The 14,505-nt window shown below is 43.5% G+C and overlaps 1 protein-coding gene across 1 annotated transcript in view; it reads left to right on the forward strand.

Annotated features, from left to right (window-relative positions):
* The first annotated feature begins 11,141 nt into the window (after positions 1-11,141).
* The window catches only part of brsk2a (BR serine/threonine kinase 2a), a 463,140-nt gene continuing 459,776 nt past the window's right edge, over positions 11,142-14,505 (forward strand). Inside the window, exon 1 of the mRNA XM_070442906.1 lies at positions 11,142-11,555. Within this exon, the coding sequence (XP_070299007.1) occupies positions 11,462-11,555 (94 nt within the window). The 5' untranslated portion in view covers positions 11,142-11,461. The remainder of the gene's footprint in view (positions 11,556-14,505) is intronic.

Genomic DNA, 14,505 nt, shown 5'->3' on the forward strand with positions numbered 1-14,505 from the left:
TTTTGTTGATGTTTCCGCACAGTGGAATGACAAGGGTGATCCTTTAGTAGACTATGCTGTTGTCACCGTTTTAGAGACTGTGGAAAGTGCACGTCTACCACGGCACCTGTTTGCACAAGCAACATAACTTTTTGGCTTAACACGAGCATGCATATTGGCAAAGGATAAACCAGTAAACATTTACACTGGCATTAGGTATGCTTTTGGGGTTGTGCATGATTTTGGGACACCGTGGAAGAACCATGGGTTTCTAACCTCTTCTGGTAAGACAATGCTCATGGACAGTTAGTTGCATCATTGCTAAAAGCAATATTGTTACCATCCTCTGCTGCTGTGGTGAAGTGTCAGGCTCATACCAGCAGTAAAGACAGCATTTCTCAAGGGAATGCTAAAGCAGACAGTGTAGCGAAACTAGCTGTTTCCTCTTCTGTTTACCCCCTTTTACAGATGGCAGCAGTTTCTGTTTCCACTAAACCTTTCTCTGTTAACCTCTCTAGGGTACGTGGGACGGTAGCGCCTCACCTCGTCAACAGCCAGTGAAACTGCAGGGCGCCAAATTCAAAACAACACAAATCCCATAATTAAAATTCCTCATACATACATGTATTTTACACCATTTTAAAGATACACTTGTTGTAAATCCAGCCACAGTGTCCCGATTTCAAAAAGGCTTTACGATGAAAGCAAACCAAACGATTATGTTAGGTCATAGCCAAGTCACAGAAAAACACAGCCATTTCTCCAGCCAAAGAGAGGAGTCACAAAAAGCAGAAATATAGATAAAATTAATCACTAACCTTTGATGATCTTCATCAGATGACACTCATAGGACGTCATGTTACACAATACATGTATGTTTTGTTCGGTAAAGTTCAGATTTATATCCAAAAATCTGAGTTTACATTGGCGCGTTATGTTCAGTAGTTCTAAAACATCCGGTGATTTTGCAGAGAGCCACATCAATTTACAGAAATAGTCACCATAAATGTTGATGAAAATACAAGTGTTATACATGAAATTTTAGATCCACTTCTCCTTAATGCAACCGCTGTGTCAGATTTTAAAAAAACTTTACGGAGAAAGCAAACCATGCAATAATCTGAGTACGGCGCTCAGGCGACAAATCAACCCAAAGAGATGTTGTTGGAGCCATGTTGGAGTCAACAGAAGTCAGAAATAGCATTGTAAATATTTACTTACCTTTGATGATCTTCATCAGAATGCACTCCCAGGAATCCCAGTTCCACAATAAATGTTTGTTTTGTTCGATAATGTCCATCATTTATGTCCAAACTCCTCCTTGTTGTTAGCGCGTTCAGTACACAATCTAAACTCACGACGCGCGTGCAAGTCCAGCGGAAAGTACGGACGAAAAGTCCAAAAAGTTCCGTTACAGTCCGTAGAAACATGTCAAACGATGTATAGAATCAATCTTTAGGATGTTTCTAACATAAATCTTCAATAATGTTCCAACCGGAGAATTCCTTTGTCTTCAGAAATGTGATGGAACGCATCTAACTCTCACATGAACGCACATGGTCAGCGCATGGTCAGCTTGTGGCACTCTGGGAGAGACCTTACTCAATCTCCTCTCATTCGCCCCCACCTCACAGTAGAAGCATCAAACAAGGTTCTAAAGACTGTTGACATGTAGTGGAAGCCTTAGGAAGTGCAATGGCTGATTCATTAGAGAAACGTAGGTGGACCGAACGTTGTCATAAGGATACCTCGGGAGAGTGGCTGGATAATTTGAGCAGACCAGCCATGCCCCGTTGTACTTCACAATTCTTCGCAAAGTTGTCACGGTCAAGACCATGTGTCAAACGGAGGGATTATATAACATATAAATAAATATTGGAGTACTGTGGGATTTGCTGTGTGTGCTGAACATTTTTGTGAACAATTTGTTATTTGTATGACTAACAAGGAAGGACGTGGTATTTAATTAACCCCAGCGTCCCACCCAAGGCCAGAAGGAACTTTTGAACATTTTGTGATGTACTTCATTGAATGAACTCAATTTGAAGGAAACAAGTCTTGTTTGGTTATTGTTGATATGTTTTCCAAGTGGGTAGAGGCGTTCCTGTGTTGAAGAGGGACAGCGTTTACTGTGGTCAAAGCTCTCCTGCGAGAGATCATTGCAAGTCTGACCTGGCTAAGAGCACTCCCGTTGGCACTGATGAGCATGAGAGGTAGGTCTCACGCTGTGGCTGGTCTCTCCCCACACAAGGTACTAACTTGACGCCCCATGAGAATGACTAATACTTCTTTCCCCCAAAATAGGTTAACCCTTAAGGGAATGGAAGAGGACATGGTGGCTTATTGTGTATCTCTTAACACCGTTCTTAAGACTCTCTTCCCACGGGTGAAGGCTTCTCTGCCAAACATTGCAGGTGTTGCAATGACCTCAGGTGAGAGAGACCATACCAGGTGCTCCTGACCACATCCTCTGCTGTCAAGGTAGCAGAATGAGATACGTGGATACACGCATCCCACCCAGAACCAGGAAATCAAAATGGCGAGGAGGATTGGTGAATGCTAAAAGACCTGCTTCTGGATTGGTCTCACTGCAAGAGTGGGGACAGTCTTCTGCCTCCTGCTGGCCAGTAATGACCTAGAAGGATCCAGGGACCGTCCCCAGCCAACGGGACAACCACAGGCTCGGCGTAGAGGCCCAGAAGGAGTCGGTAAGGTTGCGAGAGGACATCAAGATTTCAAAGACACTATGAACTCATTCCTTTCCACAGCACAGACGGTGGCGAATGGCATCTCCTCGAACACTTCCTATTGGGTCTGTGGGCTAAGCCCACAGAGGGTAGGTGAAGGTCTCCCTTTATTGGGTTTTCCAACACTTTAGTTTTACAAAACTCTTCATATAATTAATTAAAATGGCTTTATTTGTATGGCATGTTCAGTGGAAACAAAGTTTAAAAAATCTGACGTGTTTCGGCTGCATGGCCTTCCTCAGGGAGTACAAAGAAATGATAATACAATGTTCTCTTTTGAACAGCTTTTTCCAATCAGCCCTAATTTGAAGAGGGAGTGGTTACAAAATTGATTGGACAACACTTAGGAAGCAATACTATACACATTAAAAAGTTAAATACTGTAGATATGTTATKAAAAAATTTTACTCCAAGCTAGAAGCATCAGAATGCCTAGAACGGTAGTTCTGACCTTAAAATACGACTGGGCAAAGTACCAAGAATAGGAAAGCAATATATTCCATAGTACACTAGAACACAGCAAACATGGACAACAACAGTCTAAACATAGCTGAGGGCAATAGAGAAAATGTCCACTAGATGACAACCCTACAGGAAAGGTTAGAACTCCATATGTTTATTTAACCCAGGGTACTTAGTGGCTTGTAGTTTGTAAATCCCGAAAGGAACTAATGGGGATCCTTAATAAATACATATACAAAAGTAATACAATTCACTTTTTGTCCTGCATACAAAGTGTTATGTTCGGGGCAAAACACATTACTGAGTACAACTCTCCATTTTTTCAAGCATAGTGATGGCTGCATCATGTTATGGGTATTCTTGTAATTCTTAAGGAGTGGGGAGTTTTTCAGGATAAAAAATAAACAGATTGGAGCTGAGCACATGCACAATCCTAAAGGAAAACCTGGTTTAGTCTGCTTTCCACCAGACACTGGGAGATGAATTCACCTTTTGGCAGGACAATAGCCTAAAACACAAGGTCAATTTTACACTGGAGTTGCTTACCAAGAAGACAGTGAATGTTCATGTTACAGTTTTGACTTAAATCTACTTGAAAATCTATGGGAATACCTGAAAATGGTTGTCTCGCAATGATCAACAACCAATTTGACAGAGCTTGAATTATTTTGAAAATAGTTTTGGGCAAATGTTGCACAATCCAGGTGTGGAAAGCTCAGAGACTTACCCAGAAACACTCTCAGCTGTAATCTCTGCCAAAGGTGCTTCTGTTTACTCAAGATTGTGAATACTTGTAATGGGTCCTAGGTGTAGCTGGTGTAGAGAGTCAGGCGCAGGACTGCATATATGAGTAATCAAGCATACATTACTCAAAAATCAGAATATACAAAGTAACAAATACACGCACACCATGACAGACTGAAAAATACAAAATAAACAATCACTCACAAAAACCATGAGGGGAACAGAGGGTTAAATAATGAACACGTGATTGTGGGATTGTAAACAGGTGTGTGAAACAAAGACAAAACAAATGGAAAATGAAAAGTGGATCGGCGGTAGCTAGAAAGCCGGTGACGTCGACCGCTGAACGCCGCCCAAACAAGGAGAGGGACTGACTTCAGCGGAATTCGTGACAATACTTGAAGCAAATTAGATATTTCTGCATTTCATTCTCAAAAATTAGCAAAAATGTCACTAAACATCCTTTAACTTTTTATGGCGTATTGTGTGTAGATGGGTGAGAGAAAAAATCTAGTTAATCGATTTTGAATTCAGGCTGTAATACAACAAAATGTGGAATAAATCAAGGGGCATGAATACTTTTGGAAGGTACTGTATTATGCATTTACGTCTCTGGGTGCAGCTATTCATTGTGCAATAGCTCGCTACAAAGTATGTGAAGTGAATGAGATGCTGATTTGATCGATGTTCCCTTACTGACATCTTGCCTTGCATTTTATGACCATGACTACAATAAACAAACTGACTGACCCATCTTACCATCAAACTTTATTAACCCTGGAATAATCCCATGTACATAAATTTGTAGTTAAAATGAACATGCAATCACATAGATTCTTTTAATGGCAAACTTGAAGAGCTGTCATATGAAATAGAAGTGCTATTAATAATATTTCAAATTTACCATTGCAAGAAATGCCCATGTATATTATCTATAAAAACTGTTTCTAACAACGTCTATGCCACTGATAAGAATTTGAAGGGGACTGTACTGAATTGTTCCTTCATCATGTCCTGAGTTTCACACAATGGGAGATTTCCATTGCTATTTGTGCATGAGTCGCTGTCCATTTCAGCACCATGGCGCTTTGTAAATTGACGTCAGGATTAGAAGTCGGCCTTGTTGTGCTTAGACTGTATTTAGCGGCTCTATTATGCATATTCGTTTCGTAACGTTGTCTTGAAGTTAATGGTTTAGATTTCTGAGTAATTTTCTTGTCATTCATTTGATTTATCCAAATAGCATGTCATTGTTCCGAGACACTTTTTCTTTGACTTTTAACTTGTATTTAACATACAATTAGTTTTTTATATGAAGATTTTGTTATTATGTAGATGTTTATAGATTAAATAATATTAATTGATTGGACATTATTATTGTTCATTTCTTTGAAACTGCTTTTTCCCCTCCCTTTTAGGAACCATGGCAGAAAATATTATTGAAAATTGTCACGCCCTGACCATAGAGAGCCTTTGGTTCTCTATGGTGTTGTAGGTCAGGGAGTGACTATGTTCTATTTTTCAATTTTCTATGTTGGTGTACTTGGTATGGTTCCCAATTAGAGGCAGCTGATTTTCGTTGTCTCTAATTGGGGATCATACTTAAGTTCTCCATTGTTCCCACCTGGGTTGTGGGATATTGTTTTGTGTTTGTGTTTGTGCTGGTTGCACCACTGAGGTTACGTTTTGTTGTTGGGTTATTAGAAGTTTCACTGCAAATAAAGATGTGGAACTCAACACACGCTACGTCTTGGTCCCGTCCTTATCATGAACGTGACAGAATATCCCACCACGAAAGGACCAAGCAGAGTACAACGGAGGGAAAAGTGAGTTGGACCTGGGAAGAAATAAAGGGAGGTTGCTCCACGCACCAGGCCTCCAGTGCGCCTCCCCAGTCCCGCTCCAAGGCAGGAGCCTTCCTCTGCGCCGATGCCCAGTCCAGGCGCGGTGTCCAGTCCCGCTCCATGGCAGGAGCCTTCCTCTGCGCCGGTGCCCAGTCCAGGCACGGCGTCCAGTCCAGCTCCGAGGATGGAGCCTTGCTCTGCACCAATGCCCAGTCCAGGCACGGTGTCCAGTCCCGCTCCAGGGCAGGAGCCTTCCTCTGCGCCGGTGCCCAGTCCAGGCACGACGTCCAGTCCTGCTCCATGGCAGGAGCTTTCCTCTGCGCCAGTGCCCAGTCCAGGCACGGTGTCCAGTCCCGCTCCAGGGCAGGAGCCTTCCTCTGCGCCGGTGCCCAGTCCAGGCACGGCATCCAGTCCAGCTCCAAGGCCGGAGACTTCCTCAGTGCCGGTGCCCAGTCCGGGCGCGGCGTTCAACCCAGCTCCAGGGCCGGAGCCTGCAGGAGCCTTCCTCTGCGCCGGTGCTCAGTCCAGGCACGGCGTCCAGCTCAGCTCCATGGCCGGAGCCCTCCTCTGCGCCGGTGCCCATTCCAGGCACGGCGTCCAACCCAGCTCCATGGCCGGAGCCTTCCTCGGCGCCAGTGCTCAGTCCGGGCGCGGCGTTCAACTCAGCTCCATGGCCGGGGCCCTCTGCGCCGATGCCTAGTCCAGGCACGGCGTTCAGCCCGGCGTCATGGCCGGATCCGGGGTCTGGGCGGGGGCTACAACCCACACCGGGGCCGCCACCGACACTAGTCACCCCCCCTGCCCTCCCCATTTGGTTTCAGGTTTTGCGGCCGGAGTCCGCACCTTTGGGGGGGTGGGGGTGGTACTGTCACGCCCTGACCATAGAGAGCCCTTGGTTCTCTATGGTGTTGTAGGTCAGGGCGTGACTAGGGGGGTGTTCTAGTTTTCCTATTTCTATGTTGGTGTACTTGGTATGGTTCCCAATTAGAGGCAGCTGATTATCGTTGTCTCTAATTGGGGATCATACTTAAGTTCTCCATTGTTTCCACCTGGGTTGTGGGATATTAGTTTGTGTTTGTGCTGGTTGCACCACTGAGGTTACGTTTTGTGGTTGGGTTATTGTTTTTCCTGGAAGTTTCACTGCAAATGAAGATGTGGAACTCAACACACGCTGCGCCTTGGTCACGTCCTTATTACGAACGTGACAAAAATATAACAATGGTTCGTCTAAATCTCCTGACTCCTGTGTGTGTAGCTGTATTTGAACTGCAAATCTACTTCAGGGACATTCATAGCTGTGACTGGAGAAGCAAAATTATAGGCAGCACACCTGCAAGGAATGTGTACCTCTCAGCAGCCATTGTCTTCTCAGCCTCATCTGTACAATCAATACATGGACATAAATGTAATAACATCAAAATGTTTTGTCTAAATCTGTGAAGACACCAATAATGGTAAAGATTCAAACATGTTTTAACTTACAAATCTGATGGAATATTGCTATATGTTCCTGCTTTAAAGCTTATGTGATAGCCTAAAATGAAAGCATTGACAGGTCAATATTTACATTTATCCTACTTAATGAAGACACGATGAACAATGTTATTTTTGTATTTAATTATTTTATTTAACCAGGCAAGTCAGTTAAAACTTCTCTAGGGTAGGGGGCAGCATTCGGAATTTTGGATGAAAAGCATGCCCAAATTAAACTGCCAGCTACTCATCTCCAGAAGATATGCATATTATTAGTAGATTTGGATAGAAAACACTCTGAAGTTTCTAAAACTGTTTGAATCATGTCTGTGAGTATAACAGAACTTATTTAGCAGGCGAAACCCCGAGGACAAACCATTCAAATTTCTTTTTTGAGGTCACTATCTTTTCAATGGATTTTCATTGGGAAACCAGATTTCTAAGGGACCTGCTTGCAGTTCCTACCGCTTCCACTGGATGTCAACAGTCTTGAGAAATTGGTTGAGGTTATTCCTTTGTGTAATGAAGAAGTACAGCCATCTTGAACGAGAGTCACTTGAAGTGTCCTGTTAGAAGTGCGTGGCCAGAAAGCTAGCTATAGTTGGTTTTATCCTGTATTGAACACAGATCATCCCGTCTTCAATTTTATCGATTATTAACGTTAAAAAATACCTAAAGTTGTATTACAAAAGTAGTTTTTTGGCAAAGTTTACAGGTAACCTTTGAGATATTTTGTAGTCACTTTTGAGCAAGTTGGAACCGGTGTTTTTCTGGATCAAACGCGCCAAATAAATMGACATTTTGGATATAWATCGACGGAATTAATCGAACAAAAGGACCATTTGTGATGTTTATGGGACATATTGGAGTGCCAACAACAGWAGCTCYTCAAAGYTAAGGCATMAATTATATTTTTATTTCTGCGTTTTGTGTCGCGCCTGCAGGGTTGAAATATGCTTCTCTGTCTTTGTTTACTATTGTGCTATCCTCAGATAATAGCATCGTTTGCTTTTGCCGAAATATGAACTTTACCGAACAAAACATACATGTATTGTGTAACATGAAGTCCTATGAGTGTCATCTGATGAAGATCATCAAAGGTTAGTGATAGATTTTATCTCTATTTCTGCTTTTTGTTACTCCTCTCTTTGAAAAATGGCTGTCTTTTTCTGTGGCTTGGCTCATACCTAACATAATCGTTTGGTGTGCTTTCGTCGTAAAACCTTTTTGAAATCGGACACTTCGGCTGGATATACAACAAGTGTAACTTTAAAATAGTGTAAAATACTTGTATGTTTGAGGAATTTAAATTATGGGATTTCTGTTGTTTTGAATTTGGCGCCCTGCAGTTTCACTGGCTGTTGACGAGGTGGGAAGCTACCGTCCCACATACCCTAGAGAAGTTAAGAAGACATTCTTATTTACTATGACGGCCTACACTGGCCAAACCCGGACGACGCTGGGCCAATTGTGCACTGTCAAATGGGATTCCCAATCACGGCTGGTTGTGATAATAATTCGAACCAGGGTGTCTGTAGTGACACCTCTAGCACTGAAATGCAGTGCCTTTGACCACTGTGCCACTCAGGAGCCCTCAGGAGCCCTGTGTTTTATATACAGGCATTATAACCCCCACCTTGACAGATGGTAAAAAAGTGCAGGGGTCCTGTTAGTACAGTGGCTATTATATTCTGGAGTAAATTCCATTAACTGTTAGGAACTGAATTAATCAAACTTTCACGGGCCATGCAGGCATTAGACATGCATTCAATAGTCACACTTTGAGCTGGGAAGTGAGAAGATTAGAAATGGCAGGTCAGCCAGTTCTAGGCTGTTTTTTATTTATTTTAATTTGATATTATTTCACCTTTATTTAACCAGGTAGGCCAGCTGAGAACAAGTTCTGATTTACAACTGCGACCTGGCCAAGATAAAGCAAAGCAGTGCGACAAAAACATCTTGTTTGCGCTTAGTGGGACTATTATTTGTTTTTCAACAGGACAATGACCCAACACACCTCCAGGCTGGTTAAGGGCTGTTTGACCAAGAAGGAGGAGTGATGGAGTGCTGCATCAGATGACCTGGCCTCCACAATCACCCAACCTGTCGTAGCTGAATCAGAATTAGTTAGGTAACATAGATAAATAAGATGTTTTATTTACTTTCATAATATGCTTATGTGAGATACTTGTCATTAGAATGTCTATTTTTGGACTATACTGTCGGCAGTTGCATTTTCCTTTCTTCTCTAGGGAAAAGTCACTTGGGGCCCAGAGAGGGGAGAAGAGGGGGTGTATTTGAGATGGGAGTATCTATAACTGACAATTGATATATGCCATTGGATGAGGTAATGTTTTGGTACTATGAAGTACCAAGAACGAGATTAGAACCTCGTTTTAGAGACCAAACTGAACGATAATTTATAGCTAATGCTATCTGGCTATGGGATACTCCTCTCTCAAGTAAAAGGCCCTTTGTGGAGTTTCTGAGATCTGTGGTTCGTCATGTGAGTTGAGAGGGGTGTATCTTGGCTATAAAAGATACTAGAATTATTTTGTAAACACTCTCAGAATTCACTGAATTGAATTGATCTGAGAGTCAAAGGGCTATGGTGAAGCTCATATAATTAAAGATGACATTTAAAATATAACTCTGACTTGTGTGTGGTTGTAAACTCTCCTCATTTAGTAATACAGGAAATTACCACGACAAACCTCAACTCAATTGAGATTGTTTGGGATGAGTTGGACCGCAGAGTGAAGGAAAAGAAGCAAACAAGTGTTCAGCATATGTGGGAACTCCTTCAAGACTGTTGTAAAAGCATTCCAGGTGAAGCTGTCTGAGAGAATGCCAAGAGTGTGCAAAGCTGTCAAGGCACAGGGTGGCTATTTTGAAGAATCTTAAATATATTTTGATTTCTTTAATACTTTTTTGGTTACTAGATGACTCCATATGTGCTATTTCATAGTTTTGATGTCTTCACTATTATTCTACAATGTAGAAAACAGTAAAACATTAAGAAAAACCCTTAAATGAGTAGGTGTGTCCAAACGTTTGACTGGTACTGTATATCAATCACACGTTCATGTATTTAAAAAAACATTCTGTTTTCAGGTGTTCCCACGTTCAACAAGGTGTTAGTTAAGTGTTCGGCCCCCCCTTTCAGTTCATTTATGGCCTTTATGACCCCTAATATCCCATACTGTTGTGTGTGTGTGCTTGTGCGTAAGCGTGTCTGTGCATGTGCTGTCAGACTTGAAAAGCATGACATTGGACAGGCATTCCCTGACACCTGCACCTCTCAGGGTGTCGACTGACACAGGACCAGGTCACAGTCACAGATCTTAGACCAGTGGGTTGTGAAATGAAACCCAGGGCTGAGAGACACACACAACACCGTTCCCACCGGAATAAGGCAATATGGGTTTAAAGGTGGACCTTGCTGCTTTGTTGAGGTACATTTTCATGGGATGTGGGAATGGTGGGTGACAATTTCAATTTGAACTGAATGGTAATGCTGGTACCGTGGTAGTAGATGTATTACATTTAATAGCACCTATAGGCCCATGCTTACTACACTTTTCAGATATTGGAAACATTGACAATACCATACAACAGAAACTCAGAATGTAGCCTACGGTATGATTAATCAATTTACATTTTAAGAGGAATACTGGTCTGAGAGTCTGAGACTCTGAAGTGAAAACTGTGGGGGGAAAAATGTGTCTCCCTGAGATTTCATAAAATGTCTGCAACTATTGTTGCAAATTGAAGTTGCTCCAGCAACAAGGTGGGTGGTGCGGCCGGGTTTTCGAGCTACGTGTTTGTTCGGATTCCCTGTCAATCATTCTAAAAATGCTGCGGACCTTCCCTGTCTGCACTTTCAGCGAGTGTTCCAACCGCATCCCGACAGGCGAACACGGTTACTGCAGGCTCAACCAACAATGATTTTCGGATCCTAGTCTAAAGAACTCTCCGTGCATCTGCAGGAAACCGAGAGGAAAGGGGTAGAGAGAAAATCCTACCCAAACAGCGCGAGAGAGAGAGAGTCCGAGTGAGTGCAAAGCGAGAGAGAGACGGGAGGATAGGCAAGTGGGTTTGTGGAGTAAAAAAAGAACGGCTGGACCTGCCAAGATCAAGAGGATTGTGTGTTATTCTCGGAATAACCGCAACTGCGCTTATTTGTAAAGTGTTTTTTTTTCGCCAATCAAAATGTCATCGTCTGGGAAAGACAACAGTGGTGCTCAACATGCCAATTACGTGGGACCGTATCGCTTGGAAAAGACGCTCGGCAAAGGACAGACAGGTTGGTTGAGCTTTCTCATAACCTAACCGTATCCACCTCTCTCGCGTTCACTAATTGCATAAACGTGGCATAGGCTGGGCTATCGGACCGCTCTCTGCAGTGAGTTAATTTCGTCTGGTGGGTTGACAAAGCTGATGATAGTGTTTGTGGACAATTCTCTGCCCCCGTATTAAACGAATTTGGGTTTTTGTTTTCGAGCGCAGTGCTTCTCACACGATTGTGCTGGAACAGTGTGCGGGATAGGAGAGGGTATTTGGGTGCTTATGATGCTGGCTGCTCAGTTGATATGCGTGCTGTCTGTGAAGCCCTGGTAGAGATTGGGTGTGTTTCCAGTCTCCGCACAGCGAAAATGTGTGTGTGTGTGTGTGTGTGTGTGTGTGTGTGTGTGTGATTAAAACGAACGTGTTCCCTGCTCCCTCCTTGTCCGCCTTATTGCCGCGCAGTGTGTCCTGTGATTTCAGCACACAACGCAGAGCTAATCCTGATCTGCCTTGATACCTTGATCTATTCTTAGTAGGCAACGCAACGTTTCTCCTGGCTGTGTATTTGTCCATGGTGAGCTCTCCCATAGAATGCCCAGCGTATAGGACTGGTATTGGAAGGAGGCCAACTGTTCAACGGTTTATTTTAATCGCTATATTCCGTTGTCAAATAGGAGTGGATATCAAGGCTATACACCTGGCATGTTAAAGGATCATATAAGAACGCATTAGTTTTAGTCTGTATAGGCTATACCTGTCATAGATAATAACGGCTATGCAGAAGTCTATTTTGGTGGTCTATTTAGCAGAGATTGACATAAATGACCAGCAGCCTTCTTGTTTCACCAAGGCTTCTGTTTTATTGTCTCATTGAAATCCACTTATATGGATGTCATTAGGTTTATCCTGCAGTAGCTATGGATGTTTGCTAGAGTCCTTTGCAGTCAGTGACTGTTGCTACAGCAGCGTAGTGCTGGGAACAGACCCAAAGGCAGGCGCAGACCCTACCCGGCAGAGAGGAGAGGAGGAGAGTGATGCAACACGCTCTGTGCGCTGCCCCAAAAATGAGAGAGAGAGATTTTCTCTGTCCATCTGTTGTCTAAAGCGGCCACAATAGGCGTCCCTTCTCCTACCCAGGCCAGCCGGTCCTGCTGTGACAAGTGTCCCCTATGTACAGATCTAGGATCAGCTTCCCCTCACCCAATCCTCATCTTTACCATTGGAGGGGGAAATGCAAAACTGACCCAAGATCAGCATATAGGGGCAACTATACCCTACAACATAAACTCAGCAAAAAAGAAATGTCCCTTTTTTAGGAACCTGTCTTTCAAAGATAATTTGTAAAAATCCAAATAACTTCGCAGGTCTTCATTGTAAAGGGTTTAAACACTGTTTCCCATGCTTGTTCAATGAACTATAAACAATTAATGAACATGCACCTGTGGAACGGTCGTTAAGACACTAACAGCTTACAGACGGTAGACAATTAAGGTCACAGTTATGAAAACTTAGGACACTAAAGAGGCCTTTCTACTGACTCTGAAAAACACCAAAACAAAGTTGCCCATGGTCCCTGCTCATCTGCGTGAACGTGCCTTAGGCATGCTGCAAGGAGGCATGAGGACTGCAGATGTGTCCAGGGCAATACATTGCAATGTCGCACAATCCCTTCATCAGTGCTCAGACTGTCCGCAATAGGCTGAGAGGCTGGACTGAGGGCTTGTAGGCCTGTTGTAAGGCAGGTCTTCACCAGACGTCACCGGCAACAATGTTGCCTATGGGCACAAACCCACCGTCGCTGGACCAGACAGGACTGGCAAAAAGTGCTCTTCACTGACGAGTCGCGGTTTTGTCTCACCAGGGGTGATGGTCAGATTCGCGTTTATCGTCGAAGGAATGAGCGTTACACCGAGGCCTGTACTCTGGAGCAGGATCGATTTGGAGGTGGAGGGTCCGTCATGGTCTGGGGCGGTGTGTCACAGCATCATCGGACTGAGCTTGTTTTTATTACAGGCAATCTCAATGCTGTGTGTTACAGGGAAGACATACTCTTCCCTAATGTGGTACCCTTCCTGTAGGCTCATCCAGACATGACCCTCCAGCATGACAATGCCACCAGCCATACTGCTCGTTTTGTCCGTGATTTCCTGCAAGACAGGAATGTCAGTGTTCTGCCATGGCCAGCGAAGAGCTCGGATCTCAATCCCATTGAGCACGTCTGGGACCTGTTGGATCGGAGGGTGAGGGCTAGGGCCATACCCCCCAGAAATGTCCAGGAACTTGCAGGTGTATTGGTGGAAGAGTGGGGTAACATCTCACAGCAAGAACGGGCAAATCTGGTGCATGTCCTCCTCCATGAGGAGGACATGTACTGCAGTACTTAATGCAGCTGGTGGCCACACAAGATACTGACTGTTACTAGAGGTCGACCGATTAATCGGCCTGGCCGATTTAATTAGGGCCAATTTCAAGTTTTCATAACAATCGGTAATCTGAATTTTTGGACGCCGATTACATTGCACTCCACGAGGAGACTGCGTGGCAGGCTGACCACAATGTTACGCGAGTGTAGCAAGGAGCCAAGGTAAGTTGCTAGCTAGCATTACACTTCTCTTATAAAAAAACTATCAATCTTAACATAATCCCTAGTTAACTACACATGGTTGATGATATTACTAGTTTAACTAGCTTGTCTTGCGTTGCAAATAATCAGTGCGGTGCCTGTTAATTTATCATCGAATCACAGCCTACTTCGCGAAACGGGTGATGATTTAACAAGCGCATACGCGAAAAAAGATCCGTCGTTTCACCAATGTACCTAGCCTTAATAAACATCAATGTCTTTCTTAAAATCAATACACAAGTATGTTTTTTAAACCTGCATATTTAGTTAAAAGAAATTCATCTTAGCAGGCAATATTAACTAGGGAAATTGTGTCACTTCTCTTGCGTTCTGTGCAAGCAGAGTC

The sequence above is a fragment of the Salvelinus sp. IW2-2015 genome, linkage group LG4q.1:29, assembly GCF_002910315.2.
Source record: "Salvelinus sp. IW2-2015 linkage group LG4q.1:29, ASM291031v2, whole genome shotgun sequence".
Lineage (NCBI taxonomy): Eukaryota > Metazoa > Chordata > Actinopteri > Salmoniformes > Salmonidae > Salvelinus > Salvelinus sp. IW2-2015.